The sequence below is a fragment of the Chiroxiphia lanceolata genome, chromosome 5, assembly GCF_009829145.1.
Source record: "Chiroxiphia lanceolata isolate bChiLan1 chromosome 5, bChiLan1.pri, whole genome shotgun sequence".
NCBI classification, from domain to species: Eukaryota; Metazoa; Chordata; class Aves; order Passeriformes; family Pipridae; genus Chiroxiphia; species Chiroxiphia lanceolata.
Window position 1 is genome coordinate 48,904,066 of NC_045641.1, and position 22,461 is coordinate 48,926,526.

Below are 22,461 nucleotides of genomic sequence, written 5' to 3' on the forward strand. Positions count from 1 at the left end.
AAAATACTTGACATACTGTTTCACAGTTATTTTAAGATGATCAAAAACCAAGATGCCATTGAAATTAATAATCCCAGCCTTCTCGTCTCCCTGTCTGTAGCCTCTCAGTTCTTGTCCCTTTTTAAGGTCAGCTCCAGCTATGCATCTCACAAATTCAACAGTAAAGCCTCACCACTCAGTGACAGCTACATAGCTTTCAGATTAGACAGGTTAGGGGAACCCTAGGGCACAGCCAAAGGTTCCCTGTTAACAGCAGTCCTGAAGAGTAAGAATCCGCCAAGTAGCAAAGTAGATGACCCATCTTCAAGCACAAATGAAATGTCGCCAGCACCACAGGCCCCCAGCACCACAGGCCCTATGTCAATAGACACATGCCACTTTGGTCTAAGGAGGGCTGCACTACTTAGTGCCATCCAAAAAGCTTTTCTTCCTGACTCCATTCAAAAATACTTCTTTGATTAAAGCCGGCCCTATGGTTAAGAAACAGAGCAAAACCACAGGGAGATCACTCCTTTTGCAGGATGCTGCATGTTTTTGTCTTCTGAGAAGGAGAAGGGTCTTAGAGCAACAGTCTTGCTGTGGAACTGCTTCCCTTTTATGGAGTGACTGCTGTGCTCCAGCTAGTCACACACACAGTTGTCTCAAAGAGCTTGGATTTTAAAAGTACACTGGCCTTGAATGGAGTAGCTGGCTGGCTGACAGCCCCACTGGCTCAAGATGCGTGGTGGGGGAAACTTCAGTCGCCAAGCAATTGGTGGCTCCAGCACAGAGTAAAGTCAGTTGCTATTTCAGGGAGAGGAAAGGCAACAGTTCCCTACAGGGAATGACTGCATTAGCTCAGTGCCAGGAATAGGCTAAGATTTTATTATTTTTTTTTCTCTTACACTTCAGGAAAAGCGAACACACAATGTTCATTCGCAGGGATCGTTTCCTGAACATGATGTGTGCTCGCTGTCCTGCAGGTCACTTTCCAGTGTGTCACATCCTTCTGCACAAGGGAGAACAGGAAATGGCAAACTCCCAGTATGAGGCAAAGCATTCCTGTTGCAGCAATTGGTCCGTGGGAGCTATAAATTGGTCTCCTCCAGAAACAGATCAAAATTTGTCTTTTGGGAGGTCAGCTGGAAACTGAAGGTAAGTTTGAACCAGTAATTTTTGGAGTCTCTCCGAGTACTGTATTAGGAAAGCGTTTGCAGGTTTTGGACTAATATATACCTTTATTATTGGGGAGATTTTTCTCTAAGACCTGGAGTTGCATTTATTTTCCTTTGTGCTGGTATAAATTAGTGTATTCAAAAGATTAGTGTATTCAAAAACCATGCATCACTACATGGTTTATGCTATATATTGAATGACTGTTCTACTAATGCAGTGAGATGGTCGCTGCTGTTACCTGAGAGAGTTCTTAGCAATTAAATTTTCAGAACAAATTGTTAAGAGGCTACAGGAATTGATATATTTAATGATCATCATATTGATCTGTTATTATGTTATTGGTGATACGCTCATTGTTCATTTTATTGCTGGTATCCATTTAAATTAGTGTTAGTTATTGTGCGTTCAGCTTTATCTCTCACCATGTGAAAAAATAATAGGATACTGCCCCCAGCTAAGAAAAGCACAATATACCAAGTGATTCAAATGGTCCAGTGATACCAAGAGAGACTGGGGTCATTTTCTGAAGGGCATGAGGGAAAGCCTTAAAGGATTCTGTGTGAGATGGATTAGGACAAGCAAGTAGAAGGGTGAAAAACTGCAGTGAGAGTTATATACTCATACACTTCAGGATGGAAAGTATTTATGACACAATGTTTTCTCCTTCTGAAACACTGGGATTCTGCAGAATGAAGCCCCAAGGACCAAATTATATAGTAAAACTTTGTGAGGGACCAGATACCTCCAATTCACACAGTACAGAAGACTTAGAAGTGAAAAAGTGACTGCAGCAATGAACAGTTTTGCTCAGTTGGCTCTAGGTCAGGGTCTTTCTGCTACAGAAACTTCTTTTGATTATAAGGGCATTACGGACTGCAAAGAGCTTTTTAGCCCTATGGCTAGACCTTACAAGGTGCAGAGGCAGCATAGCTCTGTGCACAATGCAGTGTTGTGAAGCACAGAAGCTCTGCTCCCACCAGATAATTGGTGGTGCTACATCACTCCTGTTGACTCCCTTGGCTCAGTTTCCCTCTAAACAGGGTTAAGGATGCTAGCTTCCTTTGTAAAGCATTTTGCAGTCCTAAAGCAACCTGAAAATGCTTATTGGAACATTTCTTTCTGCCCTTGTGACAAAGAACAAAGACAGCAAACAGACACCACCTAGTACAGAAACTCTGAAAATTCACCTTCTAGAAGGCATGACAATCTCCTGCTATCTTACCAGGGGAGGTTTGCCAGAGCCAGCAGTTTTCAAGCCTTTTCTATTCACAGGCCTCTGCATTTCCCATTTCCCCCATCCTCAAGGGAGTGTACACTAAAATTAGGCCTGCTTTTCTGATGTGCTCTTCATGAACCTTTTAAACAAGGTTCATAGGCCTCTCTGCTGCTGTCACTGGAGATCCATGATGACAGGTTGGACTAAGCACCAAAGAACAATGATTCCCATATTTGTCCAGACCCTGACGCCAGGTTACAATAGAAAAAAAATGCTGCAGGACCTTGAGTTATTTAGACTTAAAGAAAGGAAGGATGTTCACAATACCCATCCAAGGCATCAGTGAGCTGCTTACCTCCGATATGGAAAAGCCAGACCTTGACTCCTCTCAGCAACTTCCCTCTGTCCTCCTTTAATGGAAAATCACCCCTAAATAAAAACCTGGGATGGTGGCTTTTACCTCCTTAGAGCCTGACTTTTCTTTTAAAAGATGCCTTTGTATATTGCAGATCCTCTGAATCCCATCACAGGGGCTACACATTAGTTCTGGCAGCATCACTACTCTGGGCACTGAGTCACTTAATCTCAAGGGAATTTCAGTCCCCAGGGTTGGAAAAGATGTTTTGTATCTTCATACAGGTAATGGCAATAGCACCTCTGACCCCAGCCCTTAAGATATTTTAGTCTTCGCAGGGAACAAGAAAAACATGTAAAAGTTTCTCTGTCTGAAACTTACAATGGAATGTGTAATTAAATGTGCATATGACCACGTGTGTGTACGTGAGTGTGCGTGTGTGTAGGTGAGTGTGCATGTGTGTGCAGATGGAAAACCTTTCTTGTAGCTGGGTGAAGCAACAAAAATTTGGCTGGATGCCATCCCTGAAATGATAGTCCAGACTGAGCATGTCTCATGGGTTTATTTTGACAAAAATCACAACCCAGACTTCTCTTTTTCTGGACAGAAGCCATGGAGAGAAACAGTGCTGCCTTTCCGCAAGTGCTAGACCCCACACATCACTTCCACATAGCACTGCTGGATCAGAGGCGGAGGCTACGTGGCCAAATCGCTCACCTTCACAAGGCAGCTCATAAACTCAACAAGCTCCGCAAGAGGTCCCTGATTGCCAATGTCAGCGGGAGCACCCTGACCGCCGCAGGAGCTGCCACAGCCATCCTGGGGCTGTCCCTGAGCCCAGTGACGCTGGGAGCCTCTCTCCTGGCATCAGCTGTGGGTCTGGGCCTGGCCACTGCTGGGGGGGCCATCAGCATCACATCCGACCTCTCCTTAGTGCTCTGCAATTCTCGGGAGGTGAGGAAGGTGCAGGAAATTGCAATGACTTGTCGGAAACAGATGAGGGAAATCCTTGGTTGCCTGGAGTTCCTTCGCCGGGGGCAGGGTCCAGGAGACCCTACACTGTGCCAGTCAGAGAAGAGGGCCTCCATCTCGCTGTACAACTCCGTCTGCTTCATGGTCTTCTGCGGCTCCCACAGTTTCCTCGTGCCAGAATACACAAAGGAGGTCACAAAAGTAAGCCAGGCTGTGCTGAAGGCCAAAATCCAGAAGCTGGCTGCCAACCTCGAGACCTGCACCAGGGCAATGGATGAAGTCTGTGACCTTCTTGAGTCCAGAACAGAGCTTTCCCCATGCACAAGGGGACTCAACTTGGGTGCTAAAACCACTGCTGAGATCCAGAGACCATCCAGCTGAAACAGTGTTTGGCTCATACTAAAAATGGGTTTGGAGACATTACATTATTAATTGTGACCATTATCACTGCTACCTGTTGCTATGGTAAAATTTGTGGTGCTGGTGCACGAAGGTGCACACATCTCGTGTGCTTTATCTATATCTGAACACAAAGTCCTTCCTGATAGGAAGCTAAGGATTACACACACTCACACACACACACACACACACACACACACACACACACTCCCCACCAACTGACAGTAGACACCTGAATCAAGTTGGAGATTATGATGGACACATGGACTATGATGGACACAGCAGCAGATCTCAGAACCTGAAGGCTGGGGTAGGTGGATGTTCCTCAGACCCATGTGTCCCCAGCCATCTGCCCAACTCTGCTTCCCCAAAGCAGCAAAAAGAAGTGGGTCGGAAGGCTGATGAAATACCTGGTGCTGACTAAACCTGGTCTGTAAATAAGTTACGAATCCATGAGTGGTACAAGGACTGGGGTACCCTAAAAAGTCCAGCAGCTGCCACTTTCCAATAGAGTACAGTCCTATTACCAAGGTACATCTGGAAAGGCTGTAGGAAGAAGCAGCTTCAGATATGACAGACTGTATGGATGGTTCATCATCCTAGGGTGAAATAGCAGGGCCAGAATTTATCTCTTTTGAAGAAACCTCTCTAGACTGCAAATTGTGATGCTTGTGTTCTATTTATTTACATGAGATTATTTTAAGGTTTTGATATTGTATTTAAGGGTGTATATAGTTCTTTCTTTAAAACGGATGTCTCTGCTCCAAAGGAAAGCAGATGTTCTTATAGTGAAAGCAAGTCTGTGGCATGTGAGAGCAAGTTATCTGCTACTTGGCTGTGAGGGAGGGCAAGTCCCTGTAAGAAAAGGAAAGCATGACCTCAATGCTGGTAGTTATAAAATAGGTGAAACATCATCAACCAATGGCAACAGATCTTAGGAACCAAAATAGAGAGAAAAACAGGTCAGTGGCCCTGGGACCAGTCTGCCTCAGGACATTGGTAGAAGAAAGCAGTTACAAGTCTTGCAGCAGGAAGGGAAGCGTGGGTTGCTGTTACTGGTCTGAGCCAGAGCCCAGCTGTGACAAGAGCACAGCAGAGAGGTGGAGGTGCCATTCTCCATGCAGTCAAGCAGCCTGTGAGACCCATAAGGAATGAGGCAGCACTCATGGAGAACTACACATACTCCTAGCAATGCTTCCCAGGGAAGGCTTCATGTTAGAGAAATATATACTGGTACTAATACTCAAGAGGGGTGCAGAGGAGTAGGATGATTCAGTGGCAGAGCAGGAGCAGGAGCAAGGAGTGGGACCCTGTTTTAAGTGACTGGTCCGCTAAATATGCCCTTTGTGATTTTTGACCCCTCAGTATCTCAGTTCCCTGTCTAAAAATGGGGATAGTAGCACTTCCCTACCTCACAAAAATGTTTCTGGGACAAATATCGAAAAGTGCTCAAGTACTGTGATGATGGGGATCATGTCAGTACCTAGAAGAGGTACAAGGAAGAGACCCTGAAATTAGCTTGAGGCAACTAAAAGAGTTAATGCAGAGAGAACTTCACCTCCAAAAGCATGCCCCAGTGGATAAGGGAAGCTTCCCTGCACAGGCATGAATCAAAATGATCAGAAGAACCCACTATGTAATTCTGTAACCCTATGCAAATTCTTAGGAAGAGCAAGACTCCATCTCACGAAGCTTGAATCCTTGCCCTTTTTGTCTCTTATTCTCATTACATCAACATTTGTTTTCATACATCAGAAGAATAAAAGCTTTGGTCTCTAAGAGTGTGACTCAGATGCTTGTAATACCTGTGCCTGTTTACCAGAAATGAACACGTACACTGCTGATTCGATTAAATGAATATGAAGCACTTTTGTGTCAGTGTCTCTCTGCACTGGCATTCATGCTCCAGGCATTGAAGCCAGGGATCAATATGAGCAGTTCAGAAGGCAAGGATGAAGAGTGGGGTCATCAGCTCCATGCCACACACAGCTGGCATTTGTGTATGCGTCTGTATTTTTATGTTTGTGTGAATGCATATGCTGGTATGCACATTGCCCATGTACACTGTGGATGTTGGTCTCTGACATGCAAACACTGAGGTACTTCCATGTCAGCCCATAAGTATGTTTTTGGAGTGTGAACTGCACACTATGCAAAGGCAGACACAATGCAAAATTTTTCTTAATGCTTCAGCTTATCGCCAACTAACTCCATCAGATCAGTTACAACTTTAATGTGCTTCTGAGATGGCTGGTTTTATCATCACAGAGAAAATTATGTAACATATACTTATCCTTCCCGTTCCCTAGTTTTCTGGCAATGCAGTTTTGTCCACACAGGAAACAACACAAGAACAACAGCTCTGAATGAACCAATCTTATAGGCAGAGGGATTTGCATTTGATAGCTTAGAGCTTCACCAGGGCTGGTTTGCTCTGCTCAGTACAGTCCCACACTGCAATCGCAGCCACTGTTTCTGCAGCTGAGAACAAAGCAGATACTTTTGCTTCCATTCTTAGTCACAAAGGCAAACAATCATGCTTCTGTTCAGTTTTTCCCAAGGCTAATTGTTCACTCCAAGTCAGGATTTGGGTTGTTGCAGAGCCTGCTGTGCGAGTGTAATTGAGTTCAAGGTACCACATTCTCCTTGGCCAGGTCTCAGCCACTCCCCTCTCCAGGTTTGTTTGCTACAAAAATCCAAAGGGAGGCTCAGGCAGAAAGTGGGGCCCACGGGCTTGACAATCTGTAATCCTACACAAGACAGAGGAGCTGCGAGACTTAATTTGTTCCAAAACCTGTCCAGTGCTCTTGGACATCTTCTAAGCCAGGTGTTGCTGTGAATCTAAGGCTGCACTCTCACACTTAAGCTACACTTGATCTGTCAGCAGATAGGGCAGGAGGTGGTCAGATCCTCCTCACCAGAATATCCTAATAGCGTCTCTCTGGGCATTTCAGTGGGTAGATAGGACCAATTACCATTAACTGTGACCTACTGTACACACTGTCCATCTTATTATGCACCCCTCATGAAATAGCTGACACTGTATCCACACTAAAATTCGTCTGCTGCAGATGTTCCCACCCTGTCCCCCCCAAGGAAGACTGAGCTGTAACATGCAATAGATCTAGGAGTATATTTGGTCAAAAGCCAAGCTTAAAAGCCCTGGAGTGAAAATTTCTAAATCCTGTATAATCTACAGTGTCCTGTGCTGAAAAGCACAAAGAGGGAATTACTATTTAGAAGTTGCATATATATTTTATCACACATGAATGCTCCCAACAGCAGTTTAGGACAGCAGAAAACTCTCATTCAAACATATCTATTTACAAAAGGGAATTACATAAACTGGAATTTCACCAGAATAAAATTGCTCCACCCTGCTCCCCACCGCAACAGCATAATATTATATGGGCAATGAGTTCAACAAAGAATCACAAGCAGTGACTTCCTGTCTCATCCCTGACTCCATTTCCTGAGGCATCCCAGTGACCCTTACAAGGGTTCATGTCAAAGTACTGGCCAGGCTTAGCCTTTAGCACTAATGATATATAGCAAGTTCATAGCTCAGCCTGCTGTAATTTTTGAAACGTGGTCACAACTAGCATCTACATGGGGTGCTTATTGCTGTCTGTTTTAATTTATTATTATAAAATCATTGCTCCTGAGCACAGTGGGATGCAGAAGTTTCATTCCCACTCCTGCCCATGAATTGTTTCAGGTTTCCTCTCCTTTCCCTGTCACGCAGAGGGTTTGTTCATATCTTCTCTCACTTTCCGCATTGTTCTGGGAACAGAGGAAATGCCACGCTTGGAATCCAGTGACACATGCTCAAGTACATCAGCACTTCCACTGAGAGCACACCCAGATAGCCTTCCCAGAGAGAGGGAGGCCTGCTCAGACATTCAGTCATGAGTTTCATTTTGCAGCCAGCTCTGCTGTCCTTTTGAAGCCTGAGCTCTTGCATAGGTTATCTTTCATTTCCCTAAAACAAAGGAAACTCACCTAGCTGCAAGGTTGCCCTGCTGCAGTCAGCACTGGGACACAGATCAGAGGCTACACACCCAGAGCACATGGAAACCAATGAGCCCAGAAACTTCTATCAAGAAATGACATTTTGATGCTGTGTTCCCTGGAAGGTCAATAAATGCATCACCTTTTTCACCTCTCACTGTGCGCTTGCAGGCCTGAATCGCAACAGCAGTGGTCAAGAGAGCTGGGAGAGTGTTCACATCTACTCCTATGCCCTGATCTCTCATTTTATGCTGTGAGTTGCCATAGTTCACTTTATTTTGTATTTCTGGCACTTCAAAAATTCACACTGGCAATTACCATAAACAGGAAAACAAGTTGGGATAATGACAGTTCTTTTCTTTTTTTCCTTCTCTAGTGCTTCAAAATGTTTCATACCAGCGCTTCTGAAGAAGTTAATTTGCTCTTTATATGTCTTACATATGTAAGTTTATATATATTCTTGTATTTTTGTATATTTATCAGCTCCTTTTGCGTTGTTCTTTCCCAGCTGCAGAATGTGTGAGCACAGAGTACCATCACCCACTGCCTAAGCAGTGCAGCGCTGAGCTGCGGGCCTGAGGCTTAGCCGCTTGCGGTCAATGCCGAGCAGGAAGGTTTTCACACAGCCAAATCAGCGTGCCCTTATCCCAGGACAGGTGCCTGTAGATCCGTAACTCCCCCTTCCCCGGAGACCTCTCGGAGTTTAGGGTAAATCCGCCCGCTCCGGCGGGCTCTTTCTCCGGAACTACAAATCCCATCACACCCCGAGGAGGACTACAGCTCCCAGCGTGCTCTGCGCCGCCACGGCGGGGACGGTTCAAGATGGCCGCGGGAGAGGAGGAGGCGGCGGCGGGGACGGAGACGGAGTCGGAGGCGGCGGTGGAAGAGCTGCGGAGCTTCAAGGACCTGGTGAGGCTGGGACAGAGCCACTTCTGCGCTCGGTGCTATTCTCCCGTCCCGAGGAGCAGCGTCCCGCCCCCGGCGCGCAGCTCAGGCCGTGGGGAGCTTCCCACGCAGCGCCGTGTGCGCGGCGGGCGGACATGTGCGGTCAGGGCAGGAGGAGTAGGGAGTCACGCCGCCGACCGGGACAGGCTGGCCTTGCTGCTCCGATCAGCGCTCCTCAGGCAGCTGCAGTTTTGTTTTGTTAACTTGCCCTGGCGTTTTTCGTTTCCCGTGCCCTGAGATGAAGAGAGGCAGTTTTGTGTGTGTGTGTGTGTGTGTGTAAAGTTCCCTGTGTTAACTAGGGTAAACGGACTATTTTCTTCCTGATGACAGTCCTCTCTAACTGTTTTGAACGAATCCTATGAAGCTGCCGATGGAGGTGGGGATCACTGTGGGCAGCCTGACCTTTCAGATGGTTGAACTGGGGGCCTGATGGGGTTGGTTTGTGCTAGAGACAAGCTTGGCTCTGTTGCAGCATGTATTTAACTTTAGTCTGTGATTTAATTTATGTCTTCTTGGGGATGGCTGTTTCCCTTTTCTCTTTTCACTAATGTGCAGGGAGTGACAGATGTGCTGTGTGAAGCTTGTGACCAGTTAGGATGGAAGGTGCCAACGAAGATCCAAGTTGAGGCTATTCCAGTGGCTCTCCAAGGTGAGCAGTGTGCTTCTTTGATCCTGAATCAGGGAATGTCCCAGGAGCTCTATGTGAATGAATTTTGCTGAGTGAGAAGGGTCAGGGATGAGAGTGTCCCAGCTTCTTCATCATTGAGGATCTCTGTCTAGAGTCTTTGTGTTCGTTCTGTCCCCTACTCAGGTGGAGCTTGGAATACTAGTTTATCCTATAAAACTCCCTGCAATCCAGACTTTCAAGTGGGTACAAACATGATTTCTTGAGTGTTCACTCTTGTTGTGTAGTTCTGACACTCTGTGTTAAATAGGATTATTAGGAATTGTTTGAACTGATCATTCATTAGTCTGAATTGATCATTTTCTTTCTGAAATACCCGAGGATATGCAGGAAGCTTCTGATAGGTTTTGGACTGTGCCTCTTCTGATAGAGACCTACAGTGTGTGTGTGTGCATCTGAAACTGGAGATACCTTGGCTGATTCCGTAGCATGTGTGATCTGCTTTGCTGTGAGCAGGCAATTCTTTGAAATTAGATTTCTGTAGTGAGTCATAACCAAACTACAGTGACTTTCTCTAAGCATCCTGGAATTAAAAGAAAATAAATTACTGAATTCACCAAACATTTCTGCCTCTAGAAGTGTTTTATTTTAAAACAAAAGCCCCTAAAATACTGTGAAGCAGGAACAGAACAATGTAGCGACAGAATGGGAACAAACTTTCGGTATCTACTCTGTCCTAGTACTTAACTGTTGTCAGACTCTTTTATTCCACATATAAGGTTCTCTGGGGGGGAAAAAAGCCATAAAACCAACCAAAAGTAAGACTACACTCCTGAGAAGTTGTCTCCAGTGTCAGGCCTATTGGTAGCATGTTCTTCTGAGCTGTACAAGCTCAAGAGGTCATAATGGATTCTACTGATGAATTCCACCCTGTTGCCTGCACAATTTTTGGGCAAAGGACTTGCTGTTCTAACCCTTCCTGCTGTAAACTGATTTAGATTCATTAATCAACAGCACAATTGTACTTTGTGAAATGTGAGTTTGGTAGTGCTGTTGTCTTGTAGTTCCTGTGCCAAAGTATCAGACACTGGAGTCTGTTTCCTTGTAAGCCAGTAAACAGACAGCGTTGGACTAGAATATCAAGACAGAGCCATTAAGCTGTAAATTGACAGGCACATTTGAGACATCATAAAATAAAGCTTATTTTAAAGTTTGTATGAAACCCTGTATATTAGCAGTTTAACTAGAGAATTGAGTATTGAGACTGTAATTATTGTACAAATGTAATCACAGTCTAAAAATGCTTCAGAATTGCTCTGAAATTCTTTGGTTTGACCACTTGTTCTTTTTTACCTTGTGTGTCTTCCTTTTCTTCTCTGTCCTTAGGGAATTCTTGTGCTTTATTGTGTAGTACTTTAAAGGCTTCTTTCTCTGCTCTAGATGTGTAACAGTTTTTTGCCTTCCTTTCTGCTTCTTGTAGGCAGAGATGTCATTGGACTGGCAGAAACTGGCTCTGGAAAAACAGGAGCTTTTGCTTTGCCAATTCTTCAAGCACTGCTGGAAACACCTCAGCGGCTGTTTGCTCTTGTCCTCACACCAACAAGGGAGCTGGCCTTTCAGATCTCAGAGCAGTTTGAAGCTCTCGGATCCTCTATCGGTGTCCAAACTAGTAAGTAACTTACTAATATTGGACCAGTTTTCCTGAAGACTAAAGTTAGTCAGGTCAGGATTGCAAAGTTAAAAATAGAGGATTTGTATGGAGGGTTGAACAAAAAGTGAGAAAAGCTTGTGATGCTGGAAGACAGAGATCTGGTATCAGGTTTGCAAAAGAAAGACTCTATGGTCTTTCCTCAAGGAGGAATCTGCAGCTCTTCTGCATTTTATGTCTAAACAGTTAAAGATGGAAGTAGAAGAGAATGTTCTCAATATTAGGTTTGTGTCCAGTGAAATTGCATAGAGCTCCCTGCTGTAGTGTGATGTAGTTTAATATTTCTTTCAGACTGTCTGTATGGATTCTTTAGATACTCTCATTATTATTATTATTATTATTATATTACTACTAATAATAATAGCTTTACGGATATTTTTAGAATTTCTAGATTTTTCTAGCTGAGTTAAGGTGCAAGGAATAGATTCTGCCTGTGAAAATAAAATACCTGGGGCAAGTAAGGACTTAATTGTATGACATAAGAGGCCTGGGAAGGTCAGGTATGCTAAAATAAAGTGAATTCTTATAAATTCTCATAAAAATAAGTAGTCTTTCAATTGTACAGAGTTGTGGGTGGTGGGGAGTAGGAGCAAACACTATAGTGCCTGTGGCTGACTGGTGCTACACTGAGGGATTCTCTATATTCTGTTTGTCCTGCAGCTGTTATTGTGGGTGGCATTGACACAATGTCTCAATCTCTGGCCTTAGCCAAGAAACCACATGTTATAATTGGTAAGTTAATGTGCTGGGGATATGGAGTGTGAATATTATCAAACTGCAGTTACCCAAAGAGAGACAGCCAGAAGGTTTTGTTAGAGTACATCTTTCATTTGCTTTTGTCCTGAAATCTCAGTATTGGTTTGCTAATGTTTCTAAAGTATACACCAATAACTTTGTTGCTACAAGCTCATTCCAAAGCATTCCTGCAAGACCTCCCTTGGCTTGTTTTTTCATTCCCCTCAAGTATTTCAAATCCTGGTCTCATCCTTTGCAGTGTAGCTCGTTTACGGTCTGTTCTGTGTTGTGTTTTTTTAAGGGGAGGACATTCTTCTGAGAGTCTGACTCCATTAGTCTTATTTCAAAACACTCTGAAGATGTCCTATGAAAGAGTTATTCCCACAAAGCAATCTGCCTTTACTTTTCTTGAGCAAAGAATCCCATTTCTGTAATGAATGACTATCTTGCCTGTTTGGATTTTTCTTTTCCTTTGCTTTAATTCAATTTGCTCTCGTGATGTTGTTGGTAGCAACCCCCGGCCGTCTGGTTGATCATCTGGAGAACACAAAGGGCTTTAACTTACGTGCTCTGAAGTTCCTAGTGATGGATGAGGCTGACCGGATTCTTAACATGGATTTCGAGACAGAGGTAGGAATCTGCTGAAAGAGTTTGGAACACCAGATGAGTCCCTTTAAAATCGCTTCATACAGTCACATAGCAAACACTGAGCTGTTCTCTAGAAATTATGAGCAAATTGTAACTAAGATCTAATAGCTGCACAAAATTCTGTGGTGGGAGTAGAACATAGGAGAGTTCTGCAGAGCATTGCCAAGACAGTAGGAGGCATTTTGTCTCTGAAATCTACTGATTTCTCTGGAGTGCCTGATGTGGACGCAGTTAATGTAGAACACAATCACATACACATTCCTGCAGAAACTTTGCCTGATATTTGCACTGTTACTGGACTTCTGGAATTCACACTACCTAATTGTCAACAAGCTGTCAGCCTACACCTTCCCTTTAGAAGAGGAAAAATTTGTTCCTACTATATGTCTGCACATGCATTACTCGTCATGTGGATGATCATTATATTTGGAGGACGCCTGTGTCTTAGGTGCTCATAATATTCAGTATTCCCATTTCCTTATCTCTTTTTTTACAGGTGGATAAGATACTAAAAGTGATTCCTCGAGACAGGAAGACATTTCTGTTTTCTGCCACCATGACCAAGAAGGTGAGAGCAGAGTACTCTGCTTTAGTTCTTCCATCAGGCTATCCTGTTGACTAAACTGTATTAATACAGGTTTCTGACAAGATCTCTGTCCGTCCAGTGCTAATTTACATTGATCTTACCAGGTTCAAAAACTCCAGCGTGCTGCTCTGAAGAATCCTGTTAAATGTGCTGTTTCTTCCAAGTATCAGACAGTTGAAAAACTACAGCAGTACTACATTTTCATCCCCTCAAAATTTAAGGTAATGCCATTTCTATTTCTTCCCTTTTCTCGTTATGTCTTGTCTTCTTCTTCCCACATCTGCCCAGTATCTTGTCATCTTCTGTGGCTTAGACTTAGTCTTTAATGTTGCACATGTGATTATTTTTTTTTTTGGTAAATTCTCTCTCTATTTCGTTACAGGACAGCTACCTGGTTTATATCTTGAATGAACTAGCTGGTAACTCTTTCATGATATTCTGTAGTACCTGTAACAATACTCAGAGGACTGCTCTACTGCTCCGCAACCTGGGTTTCACTGCCATTCCTCTCCATGGGCAGATGAGTCAGGTATGGGCATTACCCCACAGAATGGAGCAGACAGGAGACTTGTGGCTTGGGAGATGGGCAGCACCATACTGAGTCACAGCTACCTTGCAGAAGGAGTACTTCACAGCTAGTGGACTAGACTGATCCCTAAAGATTTAACTAATGTGAATGCTGCCACTGATTCTGTAATATTTCAAAAAGAAATTAGAGAAGTGAGATTTTTTAGTAGTTTCCCCCCTAGTTCTTTTGTGCCAGTATTTCAACAAGAGCATATTAACTAGAATGAGTGTTACTCTCTCATTCCCTTTTTGTCCTCTTCCAGAACAAACGTTTGGGCTCTCTAAACAAGTTCAAGGCAAAGGCACGTTCTATTCTGCTGGCTACTGATGTTGCAAGCAGAGGTCTGGACATACCCCATGTAGATGTGGTGATAAACTTTGATATCCCTACGCATTCTAAGGTAAGCTTGTCTGTGTGTCTGCTGAGAGCTTCTGGTCACCAGGACATAGTGAAGGTAGACAAAGGAACAAAGACATCTTTTTTCTGCTCTTCTGATTGGAAGCCTAGTTCACATTTCTGTAGATTAGAAGGTGTAGTTCAGCCTCTGCAGTTGAGTTGGTATCTCAGTTTGGTTGGATGGTCTCATCTGGATTGTGGAACTGATCCCATACGTGAAAAGGGGAAGTGACGAACATTCTGTGTCTTTGCATTTCTGTTTGGGGTATGCGTTTTGCCATATTGCATTAAAGAGCTTTGAAAACAGTTTTATTATTATTAGACATATTATTAGTCTCATGTGTTCCTGTGATCCAGGTCTGCCTTCATATTTTAAACTGTGTTTTCAAAAAAAGAAAAAAAAAATTCTCCCATTATGTTCAATGAGCATTTGATCAGGAAAGGTGACTTACATTATGTTTCACCTTCATGTCACAGAAGTACAGCAAACTGAAAAAAAAGTGAGTTACTAACTGTCTTATAGAAAGTATAGGATTATATCAGAGGTGTGACTGTTTCCCAGCCTGGTTCCAGAAAGCATACCATTAACATGCATTTCAGGAATTGCTATTGTTTCTTACAATGATTGAAGGTACTATATCTTGCGAACAGAAGAAAGCATGATCTTTCAAAGAACTACTTTTGGTGTTGTAAAAGGACAAACATAAAGAAAAAAAATGGAGGTGGCAGCAGCTTAAGTGATGTTATTACAGTTTTTGTGCTCTTCTTTCTCATCTAACCCTGTCACAGAACACGTCCTTTCTCATGATTCTTTCTCCACAGATCCTGTATGGAGAAGGGAGTATTTTAATTTCTGTAATGCAGTATAAAACCTGGAAAACAGCCTAGAACCGTATTAACAGAAGATGCTCAGGCTCTTCTAAATTATTCTCAATCACCCTCCCTTTCACTGTGCTTGCCAAATTTAAATCTACTTGTCCGAGAGTGTCTCTGGAAGATAGACTATGTCGAGCACTAGATCCTAAGACTGAAAATGCAGGCATGGGCTCCCTGTGAATATTACCTTTCCAAGGAAGTGATAGTGAAGTCTCAGCAAAGTCATGTATTGCAACTTTTGTCCTGCAGTCTGGAATAAATGGAGTTGGTCTTCACCTTTAGAAAGAGAAGAATTCAAATGTTAAAACCAAAGATACGCCACAACAAGCCAGCATCTTCTCTAATTCTGATGCTGCACATGGTCCTGAGTGTTTGATCCTGGAGTATTTTCTCCCCATTTTCTTGTTCTTTCCTAAAGAATAATTGTGTAGGCTGATTTGCCATGACATCTGTTCTGTGTTTGGTGAACATATCTTATTGCTTACCAAGAAAATCGTTTTCAGGATTACATTCATCGTGTTGGGAGAACAGCTCGAGCTGGAAGATCTGGCAAATCTATCACCTTTGTCACACAGTAAGTGTTAAAATTTGGCAGACTTATTCTTTCCAGCTCTGTTTCAGAGCAGAAAATATCTGACCTCATCCTGGGTGAGAAGAAAATACTACTTTTCATTTTGAGGTGCCAGTTGGTTTTATTTACTTAAAGGGGAGAGAATTCAAAGCCCACTGTGGGGAGGGAGAAAAGTCTAGAGAAATTCTAGAAGCAGTCATGTAATGAGCAGAACTGTTTATAACTGAATTGTTATACATACATACATTTTTATAATATATACTACAGCTTAAGTAACTGCAGGGAGTGTTCATAATTACTGAACCACTTGTCTGAAGAAGTCTTTTTCAAATCCTTCTGAACAGAGATGAGCTGAATAAATCAGAGAAGCCACCCCAAACAATGGCATCATTCAGATGCAGTTGAGTTGCTTGTGAGACCATCAGCACAGTCTACCTGTGGGCTGGAGAGAAAGGATGAATTCTGTGAGTGGTGACAGCTGAAACACTCTCAGGAGGGCTGATTCAATCTGGTGTCTTGTCTTCTCGCAGGTATGATGTGGAGCTATTCCAGCGCATCGAACACCTGATTGGCAAAAAGCTGCCAGCGTTCCCCATGCAAGAGGAAGAAGTTATGATGCTGACAGAGCGTGTGGCTGAGGCCCAGAGAATTGCTCGAATGGTGGGTGCTGACTTTTTGTCCCTCTGCTCACTGTTGTAATCTGAATTTCCTCAGGTGCCAGAACTCTTGGTCAATCTATTGATTGCATTGCAGGAGCTGCGGGAGCAGGGAGAGAAGAAGCGATCTCGGAATGATAATGATGATGACACAGAAGAAGCTATTGGTGTCAGGAATAAGGTGGCAGGTGGGAAAAAGAAGAAAAGAAAAGCCTTCTAGTTCAGTATTCAAACAGACTTTTTTATTTTTCTCTTCATGGCTATATGAACTGGCAAAAACGGTCTACCAAGCTATCTCCAGTGGATTTTTTTTTTTAAACTACATGTGAACTTGGGTGGTCCATGAGGAAAACAACTTCTCTTCTGCTTTACCAGCTACAGACTGAGCTTGGACCATTGTGGTACCATAGTACCAGTCTTCTGTTCAGAGACATCATTAGAGACTGTCAGCTCTGGACCTGGAAGCAGCTGTGGTCTGGCCCTGCTCATTCACAAAGTGCAGTGTGACTGCAGCTTTTGCACTGCTGCAGCCTGTCTCACTACCCAGTCTCACTGAGTGCATCTGGGGTCAGATAGATCTGTCAGAAAAAGTTAAAAGAAGTGACTGAGTTTTCACAGGGATGTGTTATGTGGAGAACTCCAAATATATTTTGGTTAATTTTAAAGCTACCTGGTTCTCCTTGTCATTGACCTGTTTTGTTCAGTTTGTATATTTGCTCTGCCACGTTTTCTTCTTAGGTCAATCTTAACAATTCACATGTGGCATCAATACCTTAGATATGTCAGCTGAAGAGTGGCCCAGCACGGGAGCATCAGTTTTGGCAGGAGGCTATTCACTGCTTAGAATTCCATCCAGAATCCGTAATGATTGACATGATATAAGGAAAGGTCTGGGGTTTGGGTGGGGTTTTTGCTGCTGATTCTTGTAGTACTTATAAACAAACACAAGAGGGGGGTATTAACGTAGGAAAGCTGCTCACAAGCAGGGTGGTGAAGAAAAACGGATATCATAGAAGCTCTGTTTCCCTAGTTATTTCTCTGTGTTAGGCAGAGTTCCATGCCATATAAGTAGACTCTTGCACGAATGGGATAAGTGTGCTTACCTTCATATCTAACCAGGTTAGTGCTAGTTCTCATTGGCAATAAAAAATTTAAGCTGGACGTTTCTGCTGGTGGGCAGAGAAGAATGAAAAGCTCCTCCATATCACTCAGCATGAGAATTTAATGTCCATTAGAACCACTCATAAACTGGACTTTCTGCTACGTGAAAAACAATGTTCACAATAGTCTTTTTTAGATCTAGATGGAAAATAGAAACTATTGCAGTAGTTGATGAACACAGTGGTTATTTCACATTGTCAGGATAAATCTAGTATACACTTCTATGCTAGTCAGAATGCTTTTATGCTTTTGTTATTTTGCAAAAAAATCCAAAAACCATGGGTCTGTTTCTTCATGAGGAACAGACATACTCTCTGGTGCAAGAAGACTGCCAGTTGTTCTCACTTTGTCCTTATTATTTTGTAGCAGTTTATTCAAATCTCCCAAGTATCTTCACTTTTGATAGCTCTAAAGTTGTCCAAGATCAGTGGCAGATAGTAAATTAACAAATCTTGGATATGTTGACTGCTAAGAGCATTCCTGTAGAGCAGGAAATGTGTATTTTCCATGGGTCCTAGCACAGAGGGGCAGGAATGGAAGCCCAGAATTTGAACATAGAATCATAGAATCAGCCAGGTTGGAAAAGACCACTGAGATCATCAAGTCCAACCCTTAATCCAACACTGCTGCAGTTACTAGACCATGGCACTAAGTGCCACATCCAGTCTCATCTTAAAAACCTCCAGGGACCATGAATCCACTACCTCCCTGGGCAGCCCATTCCAATGTCTGATTACTCTCTCTGTAAAAAATTTCTTCCTAATATCCAACTTAAACTTCCCCTGGCACAACTTAAGACCATGCCCTCTTGTCCTACTGCTGGTTGCCTGGGAGAAGAGACCAACAGCCACCTGGCTACAGCCTCCTTTCAGGGAGATGTAGAGAGTGATGAGGTCTCCCCTGAAGCTCCTCCAGGCTAAACAACCCCAGTTCCCTCAGCCTCTCCTCATAGGACTTGTGCTCAAGTCCCTTCACCAGCCTCATTGCTCTTCTCTGGACCTGCTCCAGCACCTCAATATCCTTCCTGAACTGAGGGGCCCAGAACCGGACACAGTACTCCAGGTGTGGCCTCACCAGTGATGAGTACAGGGGAAGAATCACTGCCCTGGTCCTGCTGGCCATACTGTTCCTGATCCAGGCCAGGATGCCATTGGCCTTCTTGGCCACCTGGGCACACTGCTGGCTCATGTTCAGCTTCCTATTGATCCAAACTCCCAGGTACCTTTTCTGCCTGGCTGCTCTCCAGCCACTCTGTCCCCAGCCTGTAGCGCTGCAGGGGGTTGTTGTGGCCATAGTGCAGGAACCAGCACTTGGCCTTGTTGAACCTCATCCCATTGGAATCAGATCATCTCTCCGGCTTGTGCAGGTCCCTTTGAAGAGCCCTCCTGCCTTCCAGCAGATCAACACTCCCTCCTCAGCTTGATGTCATCTGCAAATTTCCTAATGGTATGCTCTGGATCATCAATAAAGATATTAAATAGAACTGGGCCCAACACTGATCCCTGGGGGACACCACTAGTGACCGGCCACCAGCTGGATGCAGCCCCGTTCACCACCACTCTCTGGGCCCGGGGCTCCAGCCAGTTCCTAATTCAGCACAGAGTGCCCCTGTCCAAGCTGTGGGCTGCAGCTTTTCCAGGAGTATGCTGTGGGAGACAGTGGCAAAAGTTTTGCTGAAGTCCAAGTAGACCACATGGTAATTCTGTGGGGCCATTTGGTAGGAAACCGCACAAGTAAGAGGAAACAGCCCTAGAATATACCCGAGGGAGGAATAAAATGAGTGAGCTTGTGGGTGGAGATGCAAATGCTTGTTCCCCATGGAGCAAGGGAACACTCCCAACTGGTCTTCTGTCCTGCTGGGTGCTTGAACAAAATTTCTTATTCTTCACAAGCAGGACAGGGTTGGTTCCAGTATCAGCAAAGGAAACTTAAATCCTTCTGAGGGTCCTGGGACCCTGGAAAAACTCTTGAGTGTTATTCCCAGCTATGTAATGGATGGGATGCATAGTCAGTCCTGAAACAATCTTGTAAGGCGATGTGAAGGGCACATGACTGCTGGAGGAGGTAGGGCAGAGTAATTTCCCTTCAGAAGTAGCATGATGCTTGCTTTAATAGCTTCTTGGAGTCTGTAGCATCTCTCTGTGTTCTTTCCTATATGGCAGGCTGCAACAGCAGCAGTCTTGCCCCTTGATGGGGTCAAAGATTCTCTATCCCTCCTCTGCAGTTGCAAGAATATTGGAGGAGAGAAGTAGAGCTGCTCCTTGTGAAAGGTTACAGAGCCTCCTTGAGAGGAGTGACTCCTAGACAGCTGGCCACCTCCCTTGATTTGGAATGACAAGCCACAGAAGCATTTGGCGCTAGGAAAGCAAAGGTCTCACCACACCCACATTCTCACTGGTGCCTCACCTGCCACAGGTATGTGCATTCAATTTCAACTAAAAATACCTCAACAAGTTGGAGGGGCAGGAAATGGGTTTTTTATTGTGACTACTTCAGGAGGGCTGGGTCAGAGGGTGTTTGTATAACTGAAGTGGAATAGGGAGTGTCCAAAGATGTATTGGGTCAAAACAGAATCTGCAGCCAGCCTAAGCAAAATCTGTAGCTGATCTAATGAAACACGAGGGGAAAAGAATGAAGCGAGACCTGTCTCTGGATAAAAGTTCAGAAAATACCAGCACTGGTATGTGCATGACTGCATACTTTTGTACAACAACTGCTTCTAGTGTATTTGTTCAGTCAGGAGGACTTCTGACAAGCAGTTCTGAAGCACACCCCTGCACACCTCTTGAGTTTTGCGCAGCAGGGAGCTGAGTGGAGGATTAACCTTAGTGTGACGTAAGGTAGGATTGGGCTAACATAACCTGTCATGTTTTTGTAGTTGAAACTCAAGTGAAGTTTCAATAAAAGCTGTGTTCTTGAAAAACATTCTGTGGGGATGTTGGCAGTTTGAAACCATTCTACACTTTCTAAGTCTGCGATAAGAAGGTGATTATTTATGCATTTGTTACACATATTTTAAATTATGTTTTATAGTTTTGATTTTTCGTACTGCATAGGTGACTACTTCAGGCACTAACAAATAGGGATACAGTGGCTTTCATTTAAGTGTTCTAGACCTGACAGAAGTGGGACAATCCTTTTGAGGGGAGAAGTAAAATTAAACATTGATGTCAGTGTGGATAACTAACTCCAACACAAGTGACGATAGCTGCAAAAAAGTAGCAAGCAATCCCTACAACCACACAGTGGTCCAGCACAGAAGCTGCACTGGACTGACCTGTCTGAAGAGAATTTGGCCATGTCAGTTCCTCAGTGCCATGCACCTGCTGCCCAGGGGCTGCAAGGGAAGACACGGGCCGGAAAGCACAACTGGGAACCACAGTGGGGAATCCAGGGCTTTTTTCTGTGATGGCAGCCTGAGCCTAAGTCTGCTTAAAGTAACCATGAGGCACAGAGCTTGTTCAAGGGCCTGGCAACCTGCCTGCTTCCCCTCCCCACAAAAAGGTAAAGATAACTAGAGAGGGAGAGCTAAATACCATGACACTCTCACAACATCATTAACTTGCGCTGAGAAGAGTCTCAGTTTAGGAGGGAACTCTCAGAAATAATTGGGAATCTGGAGGGCCTTAGTTTACAAATCAGGACTGAAGTTAGTAAACATTTCCAGTTTAGACAAGCACAGAAGAAGGAAAATATCCAACACACTTAAAAGCCCTTGGACATACTTAAGAAGGAATGGAATTAATTGCATGACCTATGAAAGACACAGGCATGTACCAAGCATTTTGATGCTGTTTAAATGTGAAGTTGTGGTTTGCCTGCAATGACATGTGAGGAGCTTCTGTAAGCATTCAAGTGAGCAATTAGTTATTGTAAATATTGCAGAGGAAATGCTGTAAAAATCCAGCTTTGGTGCCAGACGTAGTCCATGTAGTCATTCTGAATTCTTACTCCTCTAGCTTTTGTACTTACCAGTAGATTTTTTGGGGAAAAAAACCAAAACCAACTCCTGTAAATATGGAGAATCAGAATATGAGTTTCTGACAGAATCCCAAGCTCTGGGTTAACTCTTGAACTTTAAGAAAACCAGGTTAAAAGACACTTTCTTATTTTTCAGTTGGCTTTTTCTCCTGGTCTAACTAGAAAAGCTCTTTCTGAATAACAATATTTAAGAGGAAGAACTACGGATGTTTTGTTCCTCTGGCACCTAAGAAATGGAAGTGGTTGCTTGATCTCTGGCCCAAGGATGAATACAGCCATGCCTCTAGTGCTGTATTTCTTCCTGAGGACCCTTCAGATATGGAAACTTAGGATGATGACATAACTCTTTCTGCTTCCAAAGCCCCCCTGGGTGTATATGCCTTCCTGAACATGGTAGTTGAGTATATGCCATGTCTCATGGTAGGATGTGTGTTGGACTGTGCCAAGGTCATGCCTACTTGTGCAACAGGAGACAGAGGTACTGTGCAGTCTTCAGATACTGATATTATAGGTCCTCAGGGAGGGGTGGATGCCTTTGGGGCTTGTTCAACACTTTTTCCGGGAAGCACCCAGAAGCCTGAAGCTGTTTTTACTAGAGGTTGACATGGTCATTTTGTGTGCCCAAAGGGAAGAGGACTCTTTATCTTTGCCTTTTCTGCTGAAAGATCCTCATCAATGCTGAAATGTACATGCAGCTCTTTTGCCTCTCTCAAGAATAAAGTTAGGAGTAGGACTCACGTAAAACGCCTCTGCCTTCCATTGGGCTTGGTGATTTCTGAAGGTTGCTGAGGAAAGGGAAATGCAATGTGGGCTTTCTATGCAAAAATATTTTGTCTTCCATCTCACAGAGACTACTGCTTCTGTCTATCACTTCCTCCTCCTGTTTTGATATTGTCA

At 43.8% G+C, this 22,461-nt stretch overlaps 2 protein-coding genes across 3 annotated transcripts; both read left to right on the plus strand.

Moving 5' to 3' along the window:
* The first annotated feature begins 1,043 nt into the window (after positions 1–1,043).
* APOLD1 (apolipoprotein L domain containing 1) lies at positions 1,044–4,273 on the plus strand. Of its 2 annotated transcripts, XM_032689421.1 has the most exons (3): positions 1,107–1,134; positions 2,881–3,010; positions 3,334–4,273. In XM_032689421.1, the coding sequence occupies exon 3, from the start codon at positions 3,339–3,341 to the stop codon at positions 4,077–4,079; it is 741 nt and encodes a 246-aa protein (XP_032545312.1). In that variant the 5' UTR covers positions 1,107–1,134; positions 2,881–3,010; positions 3,334–3,338; the 3' UTR covers positions 4,080–4,273. The 2 variants fall into 2 exon arrangements, with proteins under 2 accessions (XP_032545311.1, XP_032545312.1); XM_032689420.1 differs by lacking the exon at positions 2,881–3,010 and having other exon boundaries at positions 1,044–1,134.
* A 4,621-nt stretch (positions 4,274–8,894) lies between these two features.
* On the plus strand, positions 8,895–17,091 carry DDX47 (DEAD-box helicase 47). The gene is made up of 12 exons (XM_032689242.1): positions 8,895–9,017; positions 9,609–9,702; positions 11,159–11,347; positions 12,047–12,118; positions 12,633–12,751; positions 13,266–13,337; positions 13,460–13,576; positions 13,738–13,884; positions 14,186–14,323; positions 15,699–15,769; positions 16,297–16,426; positions 16,520–17,091. The coding sequence occupies exons 1-12, from the start codon at positions 8,931–8,933 to the stop codon at positions 16,640–16,642; spliced, it is 1,359 nt and encodes a 452-aa protein (XP_032545133.1). The 5' UTR covers positions 8,895–8,930; the 3' UTR covers positions 16,643–17,091.
* Positions 17,092–22,461: the final 5,370 nt, after the last annotated feature.

Excerpts from the sequence above, each read along its gene's own strand:
- APOLD1 (XM_032689420.1), top strand. The coding sequence starts at position 3,339 with ATGGAGAGAAACAGTGCTGCCTTTCCGCAAGTGCTAGACCCCACACAT.
- DDX47 (XM_032689242.1), top strand. The coding sequence starts at position 8,931 with ATGGCCGCGGGAGAGGAGGAGGCGGCGGCGGGGACGGAGACGGAGTCG. Across the intron at positions 9,703-11,158 it reads TATTCCAGTGGCTCTCCAAG|GCAGAGATGTCATTGGACTG; the intron begins GTGAGCAGTGTG and ends TGCTTCTTGTAG. Across the intron at positions 13,885-14,185 it reads TCCATGGGCAGATGAGTCAG|AACAAACGTTTGGGCTCTCT; the intron begins GTATGGGCATTA and ends GTCCTCTTCCAG.